The sequence below is a fragment of the Meles meles genome, chromosome 16 (assembly GCF_922984935.1).
Source record: "Meles meles chromosome 16, mMelMel3.1 paternal haplotype, whole genome shotgun sequence".
NCBI lineage: Eukaryota > Metazoa > Chordata > Mammalia > Carnivora > Mustelidae > Meles > Meles meles.
The window spans coordinates 77,069,874-77,093,318 of record NC_060081.1 but is presented as its reverse complement, the minus strand read 5'-3'; the positions used below and the strand labels follow the sequence as shown (position 1 = coordinate 77,093,318).

General features: G+C 52.9%; 1 protein-coding gene across 1 annotated transcript; it reads right to left on the bottom strand.

The window, feature by feature from the left end:
* Positions 1–13,947: 13,947 nt before the first annotated feature.
* Positions 13,948–22,822, bottom strand: TFAP2C (transcription factor AP-2 gamma). The gene is made up of 7 exons (XM_045981245.1): positions 22,747–22,822; positions 20,636–21,121; positions 20,470–20,521; positions 19,089–19,305; positions 18,429–18,547; positions 16,457–16,601; positions 13,948–15,454 (listed from the first exon to the last, which is right to left on the bottom strand). The coding sequence occupies exons 1-7, from the start codon at positions 22,792–22,794 to the stop codon at positions 15,169–15,171; spliced, it is 1,353 nt and encodes a 450-aa protein (XP_045837201.1). The 5' UTR covers positions 22,795–22,822; the 3' UTR covers positions 13,948–15,168.
* Positions 22,823–23,445: the final 623 nt, after the last annotated feature.

Here is a 23,445-nt window from a genome sequence, read left to right as displayed (position 1 = left end):
AGAGAACAAGACCAGAGGTTCCATCTCACTGCAAAGTGGACGCAAATCTGGCTTCTGTGATCTTTCTTTCGAATTCCGATGTGTCCATCAAAGCCCTCATTTCTCAGGCTGCAGAGCTCTGGGCCCAGAGATGTGGCAGGCAATTGGGGGATGGAGGAGGGATTGGGTATGATGTCCTCAAACCCGTTTGGGCAACGGGCTCAGCAACTGTTTCCAGACCGCAGAGTCTATCAGAGCTTTGGTCTGCCAACGAGGACCACGAATCTCCAAAGGGAGCTCCTGGACCACAGAAGCTATTTTTCCAGGAAGAGGGAGCTGGAATCTAGAACATTCCCACACGCCTCCAGGCACTAAACAGGGTTTATGAGACACGGTCGCAGACGTGTGCTGGGTACCTGCTTCACAACAGCACTCTTGGGGCTCGGCTTGGTTATCTCAGTGCCTAACAACTCCCTGTTTCAGAGGGTGCCAGCAGCGACCCCCTCATGAAGTGATTCCTCAGGCACGGGGCCCCCAGATGGACCTCAAAAAATAACTGCCATGGGGACACCTGGGGGGGTCTCAGCCGGTGAAGCCTCTGCCTTCAGCTCAGGTTATGGTCCCAGGGTCCTGGGATCGAGCCCCGCATCGGGCTCCCTGCTCCGCGGGAAGCCTGCTTCTCCCTCTGCCTGCCACCCCCCTGCGTGTGCTCCCTCTCTCGCTCGCTAGCTTTCTCTCTGTGTCAAATAACCAAATGGAATCTTTAAAAAAACAAATAAGTAACTGCCATGAAAAAAAATAAGTGACTTCCCTAGAAAGACATATCAGTTCCGGTGAAGGAACGCTCCAGCCACACAGCGGAATGCTATGCAGCTACAAAAAAAGTGATGCATTCCTTTACAGAAAGATCTTCAAGAAATAACTTTAAGCAAAGAAAGAAAGAAAGGCAAATAGACCAAAATAAAGGGTGTGTCTGTGTGCGTTTGTGTGTATGTGGGGGGGGGGGTTGGCCTCCACTTGGGTGTGTGGGACACATCTGATGTTTGCTGTGCCCCCAGAGGGACCTGGGGGTTTTCTTTCCTCAACTGGCCCCTCCCACAGCCCTCCTGCCTCCCTGTCATCCTTCCCAGTTACAAAGAACAAAGACCCTGGTCTAGCCTGGACTTCCACCCTCCCGCCCCTCCCATATGAGCCATCAGCAAAGTCCCCGGTTCTGTCTTCAAACTCTGTCCCCACTCTGACTGACGTTCCTGGCACAGCTGCCTCTCAGCCCCGGCCTGCTCTAACAACGCGCCACAAATGCAGCTAAAAACCATCGACACCTGTCCTCTCAGGGTTCCGGAGACCAGAAGTGTGATGCTGAAATGTCAGTAGGGCTGGGTTCCTGCTGAAGTTTCAAGGGGCGAATCCTTCTTGGCTCCGCCCAGCTTCTGGTGGCCTCAGCCCGTGTCAGCATCGCTGAAAATCTCCCCTCCAATGTTCACCCCACCTTCTCCGGGTGCGTCTCTCCTTTACCTGAGGACACTGGCCATCAGACTTCGGGCTCCCCACCCCCAAAGACGAAAGTACATCTACAAGGACTTGTGTCCAAACAAGGTCACATTCTGAGGTTCCAGGTGGACATGAATTTCAGAAGACACTGTTCAACCCATTAAACGAAGTCACCAGCTCTTGTTGGATGATGGCCGGAGCCTCCAGACGATTCATACGTTTCTGACCTTGACCCCCTGCCATCGATGGTGTAACCGCCAGGGCGGTCCTCCACATAAACCGTCAACGGTGCCACCTGGTCCAGAGCAAAAGGCACCGTCCTAAGAGAAGGCGAGACATCCTCCGGCCTCAGTCTGTCCCCCCGCTCCTTCAACACACCAGGCGCAATCTCCCCCTCTGGGCCTTGGCACTTTCTGTGTCCTGGTCCTAGACCATCACGTCCCCCCACAGCCTAACCTTCTCCATGCAACACTTCTCCAGCCACAGAAATACTCCTCTTCTGTCCCTTTTTAGTTTTTCTCCAAAACACTTCTCACCCTTGAAAAATCCCTGTGTTTTATGGATCTACTGCATTCGGGGTCTGCCCCCCCCCACCAGAATGCACTACATAAGGGCAGATTTCTTTCTGATGTGTCCCCAGCGGCCCAGAACAGTGCCTGGAACACAACGGACACACCGTCAAGTTCAAAGGCGTGTGGAATGAATGAGTGAGTGAAATAAAATAGAGGGAATCCAGAACCTGAATCCCCATCATTATAGATGACTGGGGAGGAGGCGAGGTACAGCATTTGGTATGTTTCTTTACAACGAGGTACAGCATTTGGTATGTTTCTTTACAACATATTGATCGCAAAACTGGGATTTTTTTCTAACTATCAGACCAGGAAGCATTAAGAATGTAATATTCCAAAATGACAAACAACTGGAGACCCAGCCCTTAGGCTGTGCCCGTGCAGTGTTTCTTGGGTCATTTTCCCTGGGCGCCAATATGGCGGGTAGAACCAACAAAGCCAAGGAGACATGCACATCCTCTCTGCCAAGAATTGTACTTCCAACATCTTTAACTTTCTCTTCACTTGTCTCGATTACACAATAGCTCCTCCTCATTGGGTCTGGCTTTTGTCAGCTGTAAACAGAAAGTTGGAAAGACAAATGCCCTTGGACGTTCCAATTCCATCTCTAGGAGTCAGAGGGAGGCGTCTGGGAGCCCATCACAGCCAGGGTTACTGTGCAGACAATGACAGTATCTCCCAGGATGGTTACTTGGAAAATAGAAATAAAATAATGCATGTGAACTAATACAACATTATGTGTTAACTCAATTTTTTGTTTAATTGGAAGAAAAAAAGAAATAGTGAATGTAAAGCATCTGGCCTAGACCTATTGAAAGGACATAAAAGTAATTTACCATTCAAACAATGTTTTTCTTTTCTTTCCAAATCAGTGGTTTACCCAATGACCTCTACAGTTCCTTCCAGTGTTGACAGTCAATAAAGTTCTAATGAGCCCTGCCCTTGGGTTCACCCTACCCCACCTCTGGGGGTCACAGAAGCCGGAGTAATTTTTAATTCCAAGCAAGACCACACCAGTCCCACCCAGTGGGTGGGCTGATTCCTCAGATTCCTGTCCCCCTGTGTCAGGAGAGCGGGAGGTATCAGGTTTCAGAACCAATATGGAGCCCATCCTGGTGGTGCCATGGTGGCCAGGACATCCGCTTTGGACCACCAGTGCTGGCCACATCCATGGAAGTGACCAGCCACGGGTGCCCTGCTTCAATGACTTGGGTCCCCACTAAAAGAAGCTGAGGACAGTTTCCACGGTGTTTTCCTTCTCTGCAACTGAACTCATGGGTCCGGCACAAAGCTCGTATATGGAGTCTTCCCCATCTTAGTAAATTTCACTGAGACGCAACCCGGGAGTTCTGCACAGACCCTCCCAACTCTTTCCCCAAGGCCCAAGCTCCTCCAACTCATCAGCAAGTCCCGTCAGCTCTGCTTTCAAAATGTCGCAGCTCTCTCGGTCATGGCCCCCCCCAGCTGGCCAGCCACCACCAGCTCTTACCTCTGTGCCTGTTTGGTCTCCTCATTGGGCTCCTGGCTTCCGCTCCCACCCACGGCGCAAACATTCTGCAAACACAGTGATCTGCTTATTTTTAGCGTAAATCCAATCACATCCCTTCTTCCCGTAACCCTCTGATAGCTTCGCAAATAGAATCCCAGCTCCTTCCCAAGGCTGCAAGACCCACAGATCTGGCTCCGGCTCTCTCTCCCTCTCTCTGGCTTTGTCTCCTCTCTAGCCACGCTGGTCCTTTTCCCAGGAGAGTTTGTTTCTGGCTCTACACAACTGGCTTTTTCTCACATCAGCTGACCCTTCACCTCCTTGGTTCGGGTCTCCTGAACACCCTGAGTAAAGCTTTGCCCCACCACCGCCTCCCAACAGGCCCGTTCACGTGGACCGCCACGGTGTGGGTGGGAATGCCTTGAGGAGGGCAACGTGGCGGGATCTACAAAAGCTAAAAAGACGATCCCACGGCCAAGAAACCACCCATCAACAGATGTAATGCCTTGTGAACACGCACGCTCACGGCGGCGGGGTTTATACCAGCAGGAGACCGGAAACATCCCGAACCCCACCGAGAAAGGATGGACAATCTGTACCTCACAGACAAAAGGACACCTTGCAAAAACGACGCAGCTCTACATGAACCGGGATGGAGCCATGGATGCGACGTTTCAGGTGAAAAAGTGAGGTGCCAGACTGTGTACAAAATTTGGATTAAAAAAGAAATACATGTAATTGTGTGTCCACGCCTACAATACCTCTTTGTGCACACCTGATTGGTAATGAGATTCGTCTCTAGCCAGGGGACTGGGTGGCTGGGAGACAGGAACGGGAGGACTCTCGCCTCTATATACCCTTAACCCATTTGCATTTCTTCCCCTGGGCCCCAGTTTACACAAAATGATGATGATGATGATGATGATGGATTCCCACCACCCTGACATGATTTTGATTGTTTATTTGCGGGTCTTCTCCTTCCAGTGCCTTCTGAGAGCAGGGAGCGTGTCTCTGAAGGATGTAACTTTGGCTGAGTAGTCACAATTTCATGGGTGCCAGAAACACGGCCCCAGGCCAAAAGTGAAATGGTTCCCCAGATGCTGCAGAATGCAGGAAATTCCACCCTTTATAGCTTTTCTACTGCAAACACTCCCGGGGGAGCAACAGTCCTGTTGGCTCCCCATTCTTTCCCCATGTGTACCAAGAGCACACCAAGTTGGTCGTTGCATGTGCATGGGACTGATGGACGAATTATCTCACAGACTGTTCCCCTAACAGACACACCCCCGCCACAAGGCAGGGCCCAGGGCAGCTTTAGCTTATTAAGGGACTAGGATAGTAGATGCATAGAAGGGTGGATGGATGGATGGATGGATGGACAGACGGACAGACAGGTGAATGATGGACAAACAGTGTGGGCAGATAGGTGAATGGATAGATGGGAGAATGCCTTGCTTTGATAGAGATTCACTTCCGCAAATCCTGACCTTTTGGTACAAATGAATTTGTTCATTCAGCCTACGGATATTCATGGAACAACCAGCAAAAGCCAGATTCCCAGCTGCATACTGGGGCTCAGCTATGAACAGACCACAGTGACTCTGCAACTCTACGCAGCTGGTTACCACTCCATGTGACAAGACCTGTGATGGGGGTTAAGCTTGGGAAGTCTCCAGGAGGAGGTGTGCCCGCGGTGAGGCTGCAGCTGAGAAAGAGGTGAACGAGGAAGACAGAGGGAGAGCTGAAGCCGTGGGAAGGGCGGGAGTGATGGCAGAAGGAGCCCTGAAGACCGAGGGAGCCCCGAGCTCCAGCTCACCGGCAGGAGTCCCACGCTCCGCTCCCACCCACCGCTCTGCAAAGGTAGAAGGGGCTTCCCTCCTCCCCTTCCCCCTACCCCCCTCCCGACACTTCCTTTCCTTCTCACCACCCCTCTCCTCTCTCTGCCCTGTGTTCTCTTTGACCACAGGTGGTTCCATTCCACCTAGTTCAAAAAAGGACACGGACTTTTATTGAACACTTCTGTGTGCCAGGCATTGAGCCAAGCACTTTGCACGAGGTAAAGCATTCATCCCTCGGAGTGTTTCTATCCTGTTTCTAGTCCCTCCCTTAAAGACAAGGCACAGGGGGTCCCTCCCAGGAATGTCCCTCGGCCTGCCGGCCTCAGGACAGGCCGCTGCTTTCCAAGAACGGTGCCCTGGAGCCAGAGCTCTAGTCTGGGCTATCCCACTCACCAGGTCTGGGCTATCCCATTCACCAGGTGAGAGACCTTGAGCAGGGAGCTCACAGCTCTGTGCCTCCATTTCCCCATCTGTAGAATGGGTGCTATACCGACCTCCTAAGGTTTTTGGGAAGAGTAATTAATATGAAAAGTTTCTAAAACAGCGGTTGGCACATAACAAGTGCACAATAATGTAAGCTCTTTGCACTCCGGGCACGAGCGTGCTGGGTCCTAAGCACAGCCCCTGGAGGCAGCCAGGCCGGCTGTGGGGCGGACTCCAAGGCTTCCTTGCTGGGTGAGTTTCAGCGGCAGCTTACCTGGGTCTGAGCCTCCGTAAAAAGGGCTACAATAGGGTCACCAGGGAATTAAATAACATAATGCAGGTGCGTTTTCTCTTTGTTTCACAGAAGCATTTTTTAGCTTTCTAGTATTTTGCTAAACCTAGTGTTTCTCCAGATGGGAGAGCCGGTTTTGCTTGTTTTAACATGCAAGATAAAACACTCCAACTAGACAACATGACGCAGAGCGGAAGATGTGTGTCCCCGCCTCCCCAGCCCCTGGCCATCGGAAGCCCCCACTGGCTCGGTCTCATCCTCCCAAAGACATCCCCAGGGGGTGCGAGCAGTAGCTTCATGTACCCTGCTTTTGTCCACAACACGAAAGAAATCGTTCATGGCTCTTCAGTTCATTCTGCCGTCAGCTTGAACGACTCAGCAACGATGGACGGAGAAAATAAGAGCGAACAGTGGAGAACACTGTTCTGAAGATTTTCTTAAATGGTTGGTGCCTTCCACCCCGGACTTCTGTCTTGTGGGAGAAGAATATTAACGGATGTCAGAAGTGAAACAATGTCCCTGCTCCCAGAAAATCAAGACTTCATGCCAAAGAGAAAGAGGAAGGTAGGGGACCCCCATTTCCGGGGTGGAGGAAGGGGGAGGGGCGACCTCCTCTCTTCCCTCATCTGTCCTGGCAAAGTGGCTTCAGCCTGGGAACCGCAGCCTCAGATCCAAGGTCAGAAAGGAATCGCAGGAGGCACAGCTCCCTCCTCCGCTCGGGCTCTGTCCACTCACTGATTCAAACGTTCACTTACGTTTTCACTTAACACACATACATTTCTGTAAACATGACGTCAGGTTTCTTCACTTATGAAAGTAATGCCTACTTTTTTGTTGTTTTTTTTTTTTTGGATTTTAATTATTTGAGAGTGAGAGAGCGAGCAAGAGCGGTGGCGGCTGCGGGGTAGAAAAAGGGAGCAGCAGACACCCCCCCCCCCCCAGCAGGAAGCCGGACACGGGGCTTGATCCAGAACCCAGAGATCAGGACCTGAGCAGAAGGCAGAGGCGTAACTGACTGAGCCACCCAGGCGCCCCCGTTGTTTCTTTTTCTTTTTTTTTTTTTTTAACTCAAGACTATATAGAATCATGTCAGGCAAAAAGTCATCCACTGAACAGAATTGTTAATGGTTTAAAGAATACATCTTAAATAAATAAATGATACATCTAGATTTTTTTCTGTGTTTAGGACAGTATTATGCAAGCTCTGGCTCCTGACATCTTGTACCGGATCATTCCGTGCTGCAGAAAGCTGTCTTGAGCCTTGCTGAGTGTTTAGCAATGATCCACTCAGGATGATGTGCCATTTGCAATTTCCCTCCCCCGGCAACGCCAACCAAAAACGTCTCCAGACATTGTAAATGTCATCTGGAGAAAAGTCACAGCTCCTTCCCAGACCCTCAGGCCCAAACACGATTCCCCCTCTTGGTTCATGGAAAGGAAACAGTGAGGCAAGTTTTCATGCAATGGGGCCCCAATGTGGGCCATCACCCCCCACACCCACCTCCTGAGGAGAGGAGAAAAGGCTGGGGCTCGGGGACCAGAATAATGACCCAGTAGCTGAGTGGTCCTATATCTTCTCCATCTTCATCGGTCCCCACCGTGTCCTGCCGGCCAAGGAGACTGGTTGGCTCTTCAAAGGACATAAACCAGCGGACCCTTCCTCTGCCATCCCCAGGATCCAGGAGGACTGCCAAATTCCAGAAGCTACTCTATGTAGTTTCGGACTGCTTGAAAGGTGTGGAAAGACCCCTCGGGGAATCTTGTCAGCTTCACTGGTGAAGCACATACAGGAACCCAAACTCCCTCCCTCCCCTCCAGCACCGAAGGAGCCTTCGTTTCCTCCCATGTCCCAGCCTCCTGACTGGCCTCCCTGCCTCCAGGCAGCCCCACCAATCTAGTCTTCCCCCAACTGTCTGTTGCAACCCAGACCTGCGTCAGTCAGAGTCGCCTCTTGTCATCATCATCAACGGCGGCCTGCTTGGGAGGGAGAGCCAGAAGGGACCCCGGTCCCGGGATCCAAGAATGATGTCAAAACCCTCCTCTAGCAAGATGGACTTCAGACCCTGAAAAAGGGAAGTGGGGAGGAGGAGAGGCTCCCCACTTGATCCAGACACACATCTTCCTGAAGAGAAACCTTCCCCACCCAGTGTGTGGGGCTTAGCTCAGCAAAGCAGAGGGTGAAATCCCTTCTGGTAGGTGGGCTCCAGATGCCCACGTAGCCCAGAGCAATGAAGAGGCTCCAGAAAATGACTGTTTGCAGGGACACCGCCCCCCCCCCCCCAGGAGACCCCTCTCTAGCCCAGCTCGGTCCCTGGGATTCAACAAAGGAGCTTTTTGAGCAAATGCCCTATCCTGCGCAATGAGCTAGCTAGCGAGGTTGAGGTGGACATGGTCCCTGCTCTCACAAGCATAGAGTCTACTGGAAAAACCAGACAATGTAATCACCAAGTGTCCCCAGTGCCTTGTGACCGCCGGGTATAGTAGGCGATCCGAGAGCAGGTGCCCATCCTCTGGAGAAGATCCTGGGCACACAGACCAGGCCACAGCTCCTCCTCCCCAGAAGGGATGTGGCTCAACATTTTAGAGCTGGAAGATACTAGATGGCAGGGGTTCCTAAACTCGCCTCACCACTAAGGTCAACAAGAGAAGCTTGTTTTTCACAAAATGGAGGTTTCTGGGGGGCCTGGGGGCACAGTCAGTTAAGCAGCCCACTCCAGCTTTCAGCTCAGGTCATGATCGCAGGCAGGGTCCTGGGTCCTGGGATCAAGCCCCACATCGGGCTCTCTGCTCAGCGGGTGAGTCAGTTTCTCCCTCTCCCTGTGATCTCTCTCATTTTCACTCTCTAAAATAAATAAGTAAAATCTTTTTTAGGGGTGCCTGGGTGGCTCAGTGGGTTAAGGTCTCTGCCTTCAGCGCGGGTCATGATCCCAGAGTCCTGGGATTGAGCCCCACATCGGGCTCTCTGCTCAGCGGGTGAGTCAGTTTCTCCCTCTCCCTGTGATCTCTCTCATTTTCACTCTCTAAAATAAATAAGTAAAATCTTTTTTAGGGGTGCCTGGGTGGCTCAGTGGGTTAAGGTCTCTGCCTTCAGCGCGGGTCATGATCCCAGAGTCCTGGGATTGAGCCCCACATCGGGCTCTCTGCTCTGTGGGGAGCCTGCTTCCTCCTCTCTCTGCCTGCCTCTGCCTACTTGTGATCTCCGTCTGTCAAATAAATACAATCTTTTTAAAAAATAAATTAATTAGGGGCACCTGGGTGGCTCAGTGGGCTAAAGCCTCTGCCTTCAGCTCAGGTCACGATCCAGGGTCCTGGGATCGAGCCCCGCATCAGGCTCTCTGCTCAGCGGGGCGCCTGCTTCCCTTCCTCTCTCTCTGCCTGCCTCTCTGCCTACTTGTGATCTCTGTCAAATAAATAAATAAAATCTTAAAAAATAATAATTAATTTTAAAAATCTTAAAAAAAAAATGCAGGTTCTTGGATGCTAGACGCAGTTTCTGACTCAGTAGGTCCAAGGCAGAAGGGCCTCAGGAAGCCTCACAGAGACGCCGGTCCCATGGCGGGTTAACAGTCACTACTCCCTCGGCAGTGCTGGGAATACCGGGGTACCCAGTTCAATGAGAGAAGCAGAAAGGAAAAGTGACATGGGTCTCCAGGAAGGAGTTCAGGACTTGCTCTGGGCAGAACGTGGGGGTGACTTCTCAAGAAGCTGAATGAGCTCGCGCAGGTGCTACCCCCAGGCAGCTCCAGTCATCAACGCGGCGGCAGCAGCAGGCGGGGGCAGGCACCAGCTGCGAAAAGCCCCCGCGCTGTCCCATGGGCCTGGCTGAGTGGGGAGACCACAGAGCTGGCCGGCTCGGATGGCAGACAGAGGCGACACCCCATGTGTAGAAAGGAACCCAGAGATAGATCACAACGGGGAGAGTACCAAGGCAAGAAGTCCTTCCCGGCTGTGTCTCTTTCCTCGGGACACCAACCAGTTCGGGAGGCAAGTCAAAAACCGAGGATGTCAGCAGGGCTGTGTTCCTTATGCAGTCTCTAGAGAAGAGTTGGGTTTTTTTTTTTTTTAAGCTTTCACGCATTTAATTGAGGGAGAGAAAGATCACAAGCAGGCAGAGGGGCAGGCGGGGGGCGGCGGGGGGGGGGGGAGCAGGCTCCCCACTGAGCAGAGCCCGATGTAGGACCCTGAGACCATGACCTGAGCTGAAGGCAGAGGCTTAACCCACTGAGCCACCCAAGCGCACCGAGAGCACATTTTTGCCTCTTCTGGCTGCTGGTGGAGGCTGGCAATCCACGAGTGCCCCGGCCTGGGGTCACATTTGTGCGGTCTCTGCCCCCGCAGGAGCACGGCACTCCCCTTCATGGGTCTGTGCCTGCCCCTCCTGAGGCCACAAGCCATCCTGCCTTCAGGTGCACTGCAGTCCAACAGGACCTCATCCTACTGCAATCACCAGCAATAACCCTAATTCCAAATAAGGTCGCTTTCTCGAGTCTGAAGGGGAGGACATGGACGCACCTATTAGAGAAGCAGTTTCAACCCAGAATAATCCATGAAGTCTCCAAAGCCTTCCAGCCAGCAAGTGCCAGAGACCAGATGCCTCCCATCCATTCAACTCTGACACCCACCTGGGAAGGTCACTGCTCGGGACCAGGATCCTTCCTTGGAAAATGTTGAGAAACAAGAAACGCACCATGGGTCATCAGAGGGGAAAAAAGAAAACACCGAGATTTGACCTTGGAAACACTCTTCAGCAAGCTGTTCCTTGAACAGATCCTGGAATTATGCCTTTCGACTCTCGTTTCTATGCTTCTCTTCCACCCATCTTCCCCATCAAGATGTTATCCCAAAGAGGCAGGGAAATTACAGTGTTTATGACGGTGCCAAAAATAACTGAGCATTCCATGGAACTATTAACTCCAATGCAACAGTGATTTTTAAAACTCAGGAGGTCAAGTTTGTTTCTCAGAAGATGCTCCGTGTTCCCAGCAGACAAAGGCTTTCGAGGTGTGGCGCATCTTGCTTCAGCGGGCCCTGGGCATGGAGCCAGCCCGGGTTGGCCCAACTGGGAGAGGGAGCAGATCTCAATGGCTCGATGTGCCACCAAGCCTCCCTATGTGTGGCCTGTGGATTTCAGAGAAGCAGATCAGACTGTCAGAGAAATCCAGGGTAACCAGGATCTTAGTAAGGGGAAGTCAACAGTTACCGCATCAAGGAGCAACTCAACAGTTATCGCATCAAGGAGCAACAGTTACCCCTGGGAAGAACACACCTGCCCATTGCGGCATCGAAATTTCAAAAGCAAACCTTATCTCCCATCCAAGAGAAAACCCTCACCGCCCACTGAGCTCAGGTGGCTAGAGGAGACGTTGGCTAAGAATCACGGCCTTGCCAGGGATGAGGGAGCTCCCTCACCTGCAAAACACACTTAAAGAAACCCTAGACTGTTCTTCCTTCCTCTCATGACCAGAGAAGGCTCTACTTCCCAAGTTCTCCACCTGTTTATAAAGGAAGGCAGATTCAGCTTCCCCCTCGCTGCCTCCCACCCAGCAAGAAAAAAAGCCTGGAGAAATGTTCCCAAGTCCTTAGAAGCCCCAGAACCTCGACGGGAATTCACAACAGCTGGTAAGAGACATTTCCACCCCAGGAAACCAGGCAACGGGCCCCAGAACCCACAATGCCTCCAAGCCTTGAGGAGTTTCTCTCTCTCACCCATCCATGACCCTGTCTTGTTTTGTTTTCTAACATTCAAATACAGGAACTTCAGGTCTCAGAATCTACCCCACCGCTAGACCCCCCAAGAAGAAAATACTGATGGCCGTCATTATAGAATCGTTTCAAATGAGAAACAGGCTAATCCTTCCCTTTGCTAACCCGCAACTGAGACTGTGGGCACAAGGAAGAGAAGACAATCCCGACCCGCTATTGGAAACACCCGCTCCCGGCCTTCCAGAGCTTCTTTCTAGATGTGCCGTCTGCAAGGCCGGAGGGCATCAAGGTGCCAAGGACCTAGACAGGCAGGTCTCCAGTCAACAGACAACTCTGCTGAGACGTCTCCCCTATGAGGAATCTCTCATACGTAGGGCGCTGGACAGAGCCTGCCTTCAGACAACGACGGCTTTTCCTGCAGGCCAACCAAGCAGAAAAAAGCAGCATTTTCATTTTTCCTCCCAGAGGGCAGCCTGCACGACATCGTGTGCCTTCATAAAAGCGAGCTCACGTTGGTCAGCCAGTGGGCTAACAACTAGAGGGCGAGGGGGAAAGGCAGTGCGATCCTCACCACCGTGGGGCTGGAAATGAAACCAGCCGGGCCCATGAGAAGCAACAGCAGGGCCCCCTCCCCGACAAAGGGGCTTGAGGGAAACGCTGAGACAACCACAGTTCCCGTAGGGACCTGTTGAGGGGACCCGGCTGCTTGCCTATCAGCTCAGAGCGGCTGAGAAAAAAAACCTACTGTTGTGCCCTGGACCCAGGGGACCCCACCGGCCATCCGTGGGCTTTAATGGGAACAAGGATAAAGGACAGTCGAGCCGTGAGCCAGGCACAAGCCCTGATTATGCCTCACTTCAATCCTAGGCTGACTTTGGGGCATTTCCAGAACATTGTCTGCATTGCAGTTGGGCACAGCTCCTAAAAGCCAGACTCTAGTCCAAAAGCAGGTTAAGATACTGATAAGAAAACAGAGCTTTTTCCTCCAGCCCTTTACCCCCATGACTTCCTTTTAACACCCAAGGTCTCACGTCTTGACTGAGAGGTAACTGCCAACCTAAGACCTCTTTTCACTCTTCTAAAGCAAAGCAATTGTGAACCTGACGTATCAACCAGATAAATCCAACTTAATAGGAACGTTCAGTGGCCAAGGACAAGCTGCCAAGAGCAAAGTGTTAGGTTGGCAGAGGTTAAATTACTTCACATCCAATGCCAACCCAAAGTCAGGAATTGCTGATCTTTCGGTAGAGTTATAAATCAAGGATTAGAAGGCTGAAGTTGAAGGAACAGCCTTATCCTATGTGGAAAATCCTTTTGCTCCCACTTCCCTTTGAAGCCAGCCTCTCGTGCCAAATCTAAACACATCCCTTCCTGGAGGGTTACGCCAGGACACTTCAACTTGGAATCAAGGACCCCTGAAGCCTACTCGAGATCCTCACGACACCCAGACCACAAGCTCCACCAGTCCCTTCTGCTCCCCAAGCAGCTTACTGAGACCCAACGTCCAACTTACCAGGCACGCAGAATGGTTAGGGTGCTTCCAACAGGTGGGCACCGCCGCGAGCCCACCAAAGATGGGCGAATTCCCATGCACTGAACACTCCGGGGAAAGCCCACCCGTCCCACTGCTCGCATTTGATTGAAGGCAAAAATCCTCCAGAGCGATGTCTGCCCAAGGATCGCCTACTATCATTTCGTTTCCCTTCTCAAAATGTGGAGGCGGTGACTTGCCCCTAATGTTTCTCAAGAGGGTAAAAGCCTTAGGCAAGAGGTTATTCCAACACTCGGGGACTCTCTCCCTTCTGGACAGAGGGTCCCGCACACCTCCCCACAGCCCTAGTGGCCGGAGAAGGGGATTACACGCAGCGGAGGCGCAGGGCCCTGGAGGGCAAGGTCCTCCCGAAGCTGAGCGACTGGCTAGGGACAGAAAATGAAACTTCAGACTTCCCTTGGCACACAACCTTCCTGCTCGGTCCCCTTAACGAGGCTGCAGCCAACCATAAATAAATTAGGCTCTGTCACTATTCCACTCATCCTAGAGACTTAAAAAAAAAAAAACAAACACCAAGTTGTAACCCAACTTTCACGACTTCTATGGAGAATACTTTTTATTATACAAGTATCGTATACACAACATTACTCGGGGAATGTGTACAGCCATTTCCAAACCTCCATTTGACCCCCACGCACGGAACCCCCCCCCCGCCCCGTCTTCCGGTTCAGGACGGTGGGAATGAGACACAAAGCTGTTGCTTCGTGAACACAGAGTTTCAGTTACATAGAAGCTTCCGCACCAGGAACAGAGGCCAGGATCCTAATTCTTCACACCCTGTGTACATTATGAATAAAACCTAAAAGTAGTGTTTTAGAGTACCCCATCACCTTGAGAAGTTAATATTAAAGTCGAATCCCATTTGTCAAAAAGTCTTAAGAAGTGCACCCGTATTTACAGACCCCATTAAATTATGCATAAATAAAATCTGTACACTCAACGCACTGTTTCTCAACATACAGAGCCTCCTACAGGACTTGGGGGGGGGCGGTGGCGGACAGCAAAAAAAAAAAAAAAAACCAACAACAAAACCGCCTCATGCCTACCCTTTTCAAGTTTACTCGAAACTAAGACGTGAAATAAATATGCAAATAAAGCTTCAGTACCTTAAAGGAACAGAACATTTCAGAGCCTCTCATTTGAAGAGTTAACTCTCAGAATTAAAAAAAAAAAAAAAACACAAAATAAAAACAAAAAACACACAATCAGCAGGCTTCATTTCTACAAGTTTCATAAAACCCAAAGACCGCCTTTCAACAAGGGGTTTAAGTGTGTCAAATACCACCTATTAAACTAGTTGCTAAGCGGAGACAATCTTTGCTTCCTACCATCTGTAGAATTTGGTCTCTGAAAAAGCCAGATAAATACTTTTAGATAAATACGGAGTGGACACAAAAAACCAGCCATGACCTTAACACTGCAAGTGACTGTCACTCTGACTCGCATCGATTTGATATTTCAACAGCTGTGGGTGTGGGTTTTCTCGTGAGCCCAGGGAATTTATTTAAAAGGTTCTAAAACTTGTAGCACCATGTTCAGAGAAAAGAATGGGGTTCAAAAGAAAATAATGAGCTTAATGAACAAAGAACCAGTACTTGTCACCTTCTGATAACTTGTCCAGAGTTAGAGACACACTTCAGCGCTAGAGAAAGAACACTAAGGAATCCAGGAGGGCACGTCAAGATCCAAAAATGAGTGGAGGCCTTGTTCATGGGAAGGCGGGTCACAAAGTGTCCCCCGGCCAGAAGGGTTCCCGGTCTGTCTGGGTCGAGACGGATCATGGAGTCCTTTTCCTTCGAGACTCTCTTCAGCCCTTGGCTCACGCCCATCCTTCACTTTCTGTGCTTCTCCATTTTCTCCAGGGTTTTGCTAGAATCGCCGGGACTCTGGTCTCCGGGGTTCATGTAGGATTTGTCTAGGACGATCAGAGCTTCTTTCATGTAGTTCTGTAGAGCGGACACAGCAGCACAGATAGCTTGGCTGCCGAACCCGTGTGTGATCAGGCTGAAATGAGACAAGCAGTTCTGTATGTTCGTCTCCAAGACCGGGGTGGGCCGGTTGTTGCCGTTGGGAGTTCGGTCTTGATTGAGGAGGTCTGTGAATTCTTTACACACCTGCCTGGGAGGATAGTGAACACACACTGGTGAGCTCCATCTAGCTCTTGACAGGGGAAGAGGACAAAGCCGGTCACCCTGACGAGTGGGTCCCCCAGGAGGTGTTCAGAACTTTCCAAAGAAACAGACTTTGCTACTAATGGTCAAAGTCTGCACACTGAGCACCTACTACGCGCCAGGCCCTCAACTCTTTGCTAAGACTCTCCTTTAATCCTCATTGGCAATTAGAAAAGCTAACGGGATTAGCCCCAGTCAGAAGGCCAAGGTCACCAGGAGTAGTGCCAGAGGTGGGCTCGGGATTGCGGCCCGGGAGGTTACTTACAATGGGACACCGCTTATTTGGTGCAGCTTGGTACCCAGACACCAATTTCTTCAAGAACCCCGAGAATCCACATCTCCCCCAAAACCCACTGTCTACACAGCTGGTTCACTCTGTCCTTCTGCCCCATCTTCCGACTGGACGACCTCTGCCTCGTTCACTGTAATTTTTTAAACCAATTCACTGTTGGCTTCTAGGAGAAATCCTGGAAGCTGCATTAAGAGGATTTGGGACACTTAGTCTGCCCAGGTGTCTCCCACAAGTCCAACCGGATCCTTGTTCCATTTAGAAAACAGAAAGTCTGATTTATCAGGAGGCAGAAGGCACCCACCATTTTGACTGGATGGGACCAAACCAAGTGTTTCCAATACCTTTTTGTAGGATATGGAGGCACTAGTGAAAGGATGGTTGAACTATTCTGGGCTGCAGAATTCAGCAGCTCCAAAAACACTCTTTCCTGAGCCATACATTCATCTGACTCTTAAGTCTGACCCAAGAGCTCACCTATCTGACTTGTCAGAGAAAAGCCCCTGGACCAGCTTCTGTTCCTCCACACCGGCCCTCACTGAGCATTTCTTTCTTTCTTGAGCAGCCCCGACAGTTCGAGACAAACCGCAACCCCCAACCACCTCCCTGCCAAGTTCAAGATCAGAGCGCCGGGCCTCAAATTCAAGTCTGGATACTCACTGTGCAGCCAGTAGCATGTTCTTCCTAGCGGTCATCTCATTCCGCCCTCCAAGATGGGGTCTCGTGAGATACTCCGCCACGGGTTTACTGGGAAATTCTGCTTCACAGACATAGGCGAAGTCCCGAGCCAAATGAACGGCCTCACCTAAAATCGCCGGCAATGACGAGATTCAGAAGGTCTGCGGTCACCCCCGGCAAAACTCCTCCTCCTCTTTCTCTAAGCCAGAGGGTCCACCCACCACTTGGCATCTTAAAATGAAATCACCCACAAGGAAAACCACTTGGCGCATATGTGGAACTTTCAGTGGGCTCGCTCCCTTAGGAACAGAGCAGGGAAACGCAGAGTGTGGAAAAAAAAGACTGACATTTTTCACTGCCCTGGAATAACGTTAACCCATCTTGGCCCCCGAGCTTAAGTTTCCTGAGACACACCCACGTTTTCCCTCGGTAATAAAAATTAGCCTTGTGCAGAAGCAGGGAAATTGAAAGATAAGCGCGTTGCACAAAAGCCGGCTGGTCACTTCTCTTTATGAAACCGTGACAAAGTCTTTGCTGGGGAACCTTCTTTTTAAACCAGGATGCCCCATTACTGAAGGAGGCAGGTCTCTAGGATGCTTTTCACCAAGAAAGGCAGGGCCCTGTTTCCACTGGAAATGTTAGTGCAGACAGCCGAACTACCATCCTGGAGTACCCGCACTCTTTTGTCCCCATCACTGGGGGATCAGAGGGACGGAAAACCAACCGGGACTCCTCTCCGACCAGAGATGCCGGGGCCTGGCTCCATGGTGCCAAGGCTGGCCAGAGCTTTCCAGAAACCCCCGAGTGGCACCCCACCCCCAACCCCCTCTCCTCCACTTCGCCGCCCCAGACTTCCTAAATCTGAGAACTACTGTTTTGGCACACACTTTCTTATCCAAGGACCTCAGCCAGGCTAGTAAGAAAACGCTCGCGGAGCCGCATTCAGGCGCCCGCACGCAGAACCCACCATTCTCCATGCGGGACAGCTATGCTCATGCTCCAACCAGCAGCTCCTTTCTCCCGGCACTGACCTCCAAAGACACTCGTAAAAAGGTAGAGCTGGGCTCTGCCAAGTCTCTTTCAGCATGCAGGAGCGCCATGAGACCAGGGACAGAAAGCGATCCGGGATCGCCTGGCCACCAGGCCACCAGGCCACTAGCCCTCATTGGCTCCCCCAGCCCGGAGCGGAGCCCAGCGCCCTGCTGATTGGGCGAGGGGCCGCTCTGGCCTTCAGATCAGCCCCTCCGTGCCCCACTCCATCTTCCTGAGCACAGCAACAGCGAGCTGGGTTTTTGAAAAAATTATTTCACTTCTCCCTTAAGCGCCCCCACCCACCCCCACCTGGCCCCCATTTATTTTTAAGGCTGTAATTGCATTCTTGGCTCTCTTTCAGCTTGGGGGTACAGGCCCATTCAGTACATGAAAATGTTACATCCTACTATTTTAGGACTGGGGAGAGGGGCCCCACTAATTTTTTCTTCATGCGGGAAAGGAACAAAGGGCTTGTGAACGGGCTTAGCCCCCGCGTCCACAGGGGCTTTTCTCTTCCGGGACCCCAATCCTGATACCCCACAGCTACCCAAGCTGGAAATGGCGCTTCTTCCCACCAATGCACAGCCGGCTTTTTAAACAGTGTGCCGGAAGATCCAGCCGTCCTCCAAAACCGGGTCCACTTGCTGGAAATGTCCCAACACCCTAAGGGTGAGAGTTCTTATGTCGGGGAAACCGATTACTTTTTCGCAGTGATTTTCTGAAGAACCCAGAACAGGACACTTAAGCAGTCGGGACTTACGTGTGAACTCATTTCATAAAATTACTGTGATTCACTACAACAAACTCACAACTCTTCATCTCCCCTGGTGACATGGCCGTTTTTAAGCTTTCCTTCAGGAAAGGACAGACACACAGTGCCAACTGGAAACACTATAAAACCAAAAACCAAAACTGCACTGACCTTCTACTAAGGACGTCAGGAGAGTGACATGAGCAGCTTTCCGTCTCCCGGCGGGCAGATTCAACCCGATCTTGTCCAACTTCTCCCGCAAGGACCGGCCTCCATTTTTAGACTTGGCTCTGGGTACAAGAAAGGGAAGGGCAGCTCATTTCAAACCACCGCACTTCAAAATTCCAAATTCCGGCGGTGCTGCCATCAAAACGGAAATCTGCGAGAGTAGCTACGTCCTGTGGCTTATAATCAGGTGATACAGGGAGTCAGGCCCTGTAATTGATGCTCTCTCCTATCATCCCCAACGTTTTTTCTTTCCAATCACAGAACATTCCACCTTGTGCTGCCCCAGATGAATTGACCGTAGCAGCCCCCCTGGGGCAACAAAACGCACGGGGCTCCCCCTTCTCCAATGGGGATGCCACCACTTCATACATGCCATCAAATCCTAAGCAAATGATAATCTGTGAGCACCGTTTTAGCACTTCCTTCTACATCTGGCACTTTCCAAAAGGGAAGGAATGTACTAAAATTCTAAGCCGATTAGAATTCAGTGTTAAGTATAAATGTTACATAAATGTTAAAAATACCTCCTCCGTTCTTTTGTTACTCACGGTCAACCACCCAACTACCAACCACCATGGCCAGAGTGTGTGTGTCCCCATGTACCTTCTGAGAACACCTCCCAGCAAGGAGGCATTTAAGCACTCAGGCGGGGACAATCGCCTCTGGACTTCAGCAACTGTCACTTTGTATTTAGACGTGGAGCTGAGGAGGGACAATCTTCCCGGGACTGAGCAGAAGACCTCGCTGGGATTCATCACAGCCCCCACAAGCTCCTTCTGACAAGGGAGACTCAGAGGGTTCTTGGTCATTGAAATGGGACCTGTAAATAAGATCACAAGTGGCAGTCCCGAAAGCTGCACTTGGGAAAAAGGGACCCTTTGCACACTACTCACCAAGTAACACTGCACGCTGGACTATGTAAATTACAAGCAGATTTTTTAAAGTCATAGTCTTCAAAGATAATCGAATCTGAAATTCACAAGTTAACACCTCACAGAGCTAACGAGTCCAGACCCCAAGCACGGAGGGTTTTCATTTTCGAGCCACTGTTAAAATCTGTTTAATTAGAACACTTGTTTTCGAAAGACTGCTTCAGCCCTAAAGAAACCGGTGATTTTTTTTTTCTTCCTCACTTCGACAGACAACCAAAATCACCAGACACATTCAGATCCCCTGCTTTAGACTTTCAGTGTGACTATCATGGTAAATTTAAAAATACAAACAAACACGTTCGATTACAAGTTTCCTGGGAAATCCAGTTTTTTTTCTGAGTTTTTCTTCAAATACCATTTCCCAACTGATTTCGAGCAGTTTAAGTTCCAGTAGCAGACCCTAACTACCTTTTTCATCCACGACCAACTCCATCTCCAAATCAGCCAGACTGCTAATCCCCTCAGTAGGCAAGCTAATTTCTCCAGACACTCCCTGCCTGATCCTATTTTCCAATCCCCTCCCCCACTACCCTGCATAAAGCCCAGCTCTCACACACGGTCCCACCCTGGTCCTTTTAAACCTATCTATTTGGTAGGCCGAACTGTTTCAAAACCTTTTCTTGCAGGTCAGAACAGAAATCACATCTACTCATTCAACAATGGTCACAGAATCGACCACCCAACTAAGGTATGTGGTGTGGTTTTTTTTCAGTGTTAACTCACTCTGGAAGACTAACAATGTAAAAACACCACCCAATTCCAGGGATCGTACTCCCCAAGAGAACACCAGGGAGTAGTAACAAATCCGGATTAATCTCTTACTGGAGACAGCTCCTAAGAATTTTACTACCATCCCTTCTCATGTAATTCGGAAAGAGGAGATCTCTTCTTACTCGGAAAAACCTACCTTCCTCCAGCCCCGGTCAGTCCCTTCCCCAGCACAGATGTCCCCAGTCGGCCACCAAACGCGCCCCGACCCCGCTTCCCAGGTTACATGCGTGGCGGGGGGGGGGGGGGGGGGGGGGCGGCGGCGGTTCGCTCTCACTACCCACCTTTGCGAATAACAGTCTGATCGTGCAGAAGCAGGTGCTGATCGTCAACATTCTGGGAAGAAACAACAAAGTTTCTCTTAAATTCGGGGGAGCCTGGGGGGGTGCGGTAGAAGCTGGGGGGCGAGCAGGTCCCGGTTCGAGGGGCAAGAGCCGAGGAGCCGCTCACCTGCACCTCCTCCATCTGGTGCGTCATGTCGTGCAGCCCCAGGTTCTCAGCCAAGCCCGCGGCGTCCAGGGCGTGCGCGTGGGGCAACAGCAGGTCGGAGCGGCGGTAGGCATCCCTCCGGGCGCTCATGGCGCCACCCTCCAGCCCGGAGAGGTGGGGTAGCAGGCCTGCCGGGCGCCCGTGGTGCGAGGGCAGGCCAGCCCCCTCCTGGCTCTGGCGGCCGGGCCAGGCCTGCTGCTGGCTGCCGGTGGGGGCTGGCTGGTGCAGGGGGTTGATGGCAGCGGCGTAAGCTTCTCCCAGATGCGAGTAGGGGTCGGCCGACTGCGAGTAGGCCAGCTGCTGGTAGGGCGGTGGGAAGTAGGGTGGTGGTTGATATTCGGCGACTCCAGTATGGGAGAGGGGTGGCGCGGGGCTGTAGAGATGCTGCCCGGCGGAGGAGAGGTGGGGGAGGCGCGGGTTCCCATTGCTGCTCGCGTCGTGGCGATCCTGGGAGAGAGAGAAGCAGAAACCCCGCTAGTACGAAACCCCGTTACTGCGAACTGACCACAGCCGCGGCGCTGAGCGGCGAGCCCCCACGGGACCCACCGCACCAGCACGGGCCCAACCCGCTGGGCCTGCCCTCCGGCCGGGGGACATCCAGAGACAAAGTGCACCGGGGGATTCGTTGCAAACCCCGAGTCCACGGAGTAAATAGAGACTTCGAAAAACCTGGGGGAACGCGTCCTCAAAGGCCGGTGGCGAAGGCCTGGGCCCTGCGACGCCCAAGGCGCTCTGAAGCGCCCAGTCCGAACCGCAGGCCTTGGGCCAGGAGAAGGCCAGGCCCGGGCCAGGCGAAGAAGTCGGCATGCGCCGGGCATGATCCGGAGCACGCTCGCTCACCAGCCCGCACATGGCGGCGCCAGACCAAAGAACCTGGGGCAGCTGCGAGCGCGGATAAAGCGCACAAAGCGGGAAGTGCTCATCTTCCCCGCCCCAGGGGCCCTCCCCGTCCACGCCCTCCGGACAAAGACCTCCGGGGGAGCGACACTCCCGAGCAGGCTCGCCACCCGGCGCCGCGGAAGCAGCTCGGGGAGGTGCGCACCGCAGCTGGGGCTGCCCTCCCTGCTAGCCCCGTCCCGAACAAGGGGCGATACAGCAAGTAATGCCGCCCTGCCCGGCCACGATCAGTGTCCCCACAGATCGGGGCACAGGGGGAGAATGAAGGACCCCGAATACTGGGCAACCTTGCCTGCGCTCGTCCCTTGCCCCAAGGCTGACTTAATTCTTAAAGGACTTGTCTCCCTGGGTTCGAGGGGTCACAGGGGTAGCGGGTAACCGGGAGAAACATGGCACTGTCGCCCCCTAGCGGAAGTGCCCGGGCCTGCCGACAGGGGCAGCCCCTTGAGGTCCCGCGGGCGCGCAGCCCTCGCGCGGCCCCCCAGCCCGGGCTCCGCTCCGCCAGCGCCCTGGCGCACACCTCCGGCCGCCCGCGTCTTCCTCTTCCCGCTCGCCGCCTCCCTCCCTCCCACTCTCCGAAACTCTAGCTCAACCTGTCCGACTGGCTGGAGCACTCCCGAGCGCTTACGGCCCCATCTGGCCCCAGGGCCCCCCCCCCCTACCAACACTCCCCAGCCCCCACTTCTCTTAAAAGCCAAACTTCTGTCCCTTTCTTGTTTCCCCGAGGAGTTAGCGGGGCGGGTGACAAGCCCGCCTCGGAGGAGACTCTGCAAAGGTGTCGCCGGCAAGTCGCCTCGTCTGACCCCTTTGGACGGAGATGTGGTGCGTAAAAGCCACGTCTAAGGGTTGTAGACGGGACGCTCTTCCGAGAAAAGGGGAAGAAGAGCTGTTTTGCTTCGCAGGAGACCGACCGGTAAGCTCTGCGGGTGGGATCTGCCATTCTCGTTCCAGGCCCTGCTCCCGAGGGTGGATGTTTAGGAAAAGGCCCGATTCAGGAAGAGAGCCCCGGAGAAACGGGCTAGGGGGCGCCCGGAAAGTGGACGCAGTCCCATCGAGGGGCAGAGGCTGGTGCCTGCTCGCTGCTCCCGCGCCCTCGCCCCCACCTGGGTCCAGCGGCCCCCGCCTCCCGGGCTGTACTCGGGCGGGGCCAGAGTGCGCCCCTGCGGCCAGCTCACCTCGCAGTCCTCTTCATACTTGACATTATCGGTTATTTTCCACAACATGGCGTCCGGCGTCCCCCAAAACAGTCGCCAGTTCAATCCAGGCTCCCCCCACCCCCCGAGCGGTAAATCCAAAATGGGGGTCACGGTGGCTAGCCGTCTGCCGCCGCCCCCGCCACGCGAGGGCCTCGCTGTCCCGGTCACTGGACGCGCATCGGCGGCTCTGCGAGCGTAGATGCTGCCGCCGCGCGTGTACAAGCCGCTGCCGGGCACCCGGGAAGCCGCGCCTGCACTGTATGTCCCGGCAATAGCCGGGGGACCCGGGCGCCTTAATGAGAAGGAAATTATCATAACTCCTCCCCGGGGGCCGGCACCAAGGCCCAGGCGCCGGGCGGGGCAGCCCCCAGCCAGTCCCAGACTAGCTCCGCCCTGCACCCCGGCGGGGCGCCGCGCGGAGAACCCAGCTGCTGGGGGCAAGGAGAGGAAGCGCGTGGGCGGCACCTCTCTGACAGCCGCCGACCAGCTAGGTCGGGGTCCCCCGTCGCGCCTTCCATCAGTCATCCCCGACATGCGAGGTTGACACAGCTGGGGCCCGGGATCCACATACCTAAGAGCCCCCCTCTTTTTTCCAACGCGCCTTCCCCCATCCTCCAAAAGACGTTGTCACCTAGAGTTAAGACACCCCGCGTTCGGATATCTTAACAGCTAGGGTCC

What these genes read in the sequence shown, in the direction of transcription:
- TFAP2C (XM_045981245.1), bottom strand. Translation starts at nt 22,794, where the DNA reads ATGTTGTGGAAAATAACCGATAATGTCAAGTATGAAGAGGACTGCGAG. An exon ending in AGTATGAAGAGGACTGCGAG is followed by an intron (nt 21,122 to 22,746) that starts GTGAGCTGGCCG and finishes TCTCTCTCCCAG; the next exon opens with GATCGCCACGACGCGAGCAG. An exon ending in AACATGCTACTGGCTGCACA is followed by an intron (nt 15,455 to 16,456) that starts GTGAGTATCCAG and finishes CTATCCTCCCAG; the next exon opens with GCAGGTGTGTAAAGAATTCA.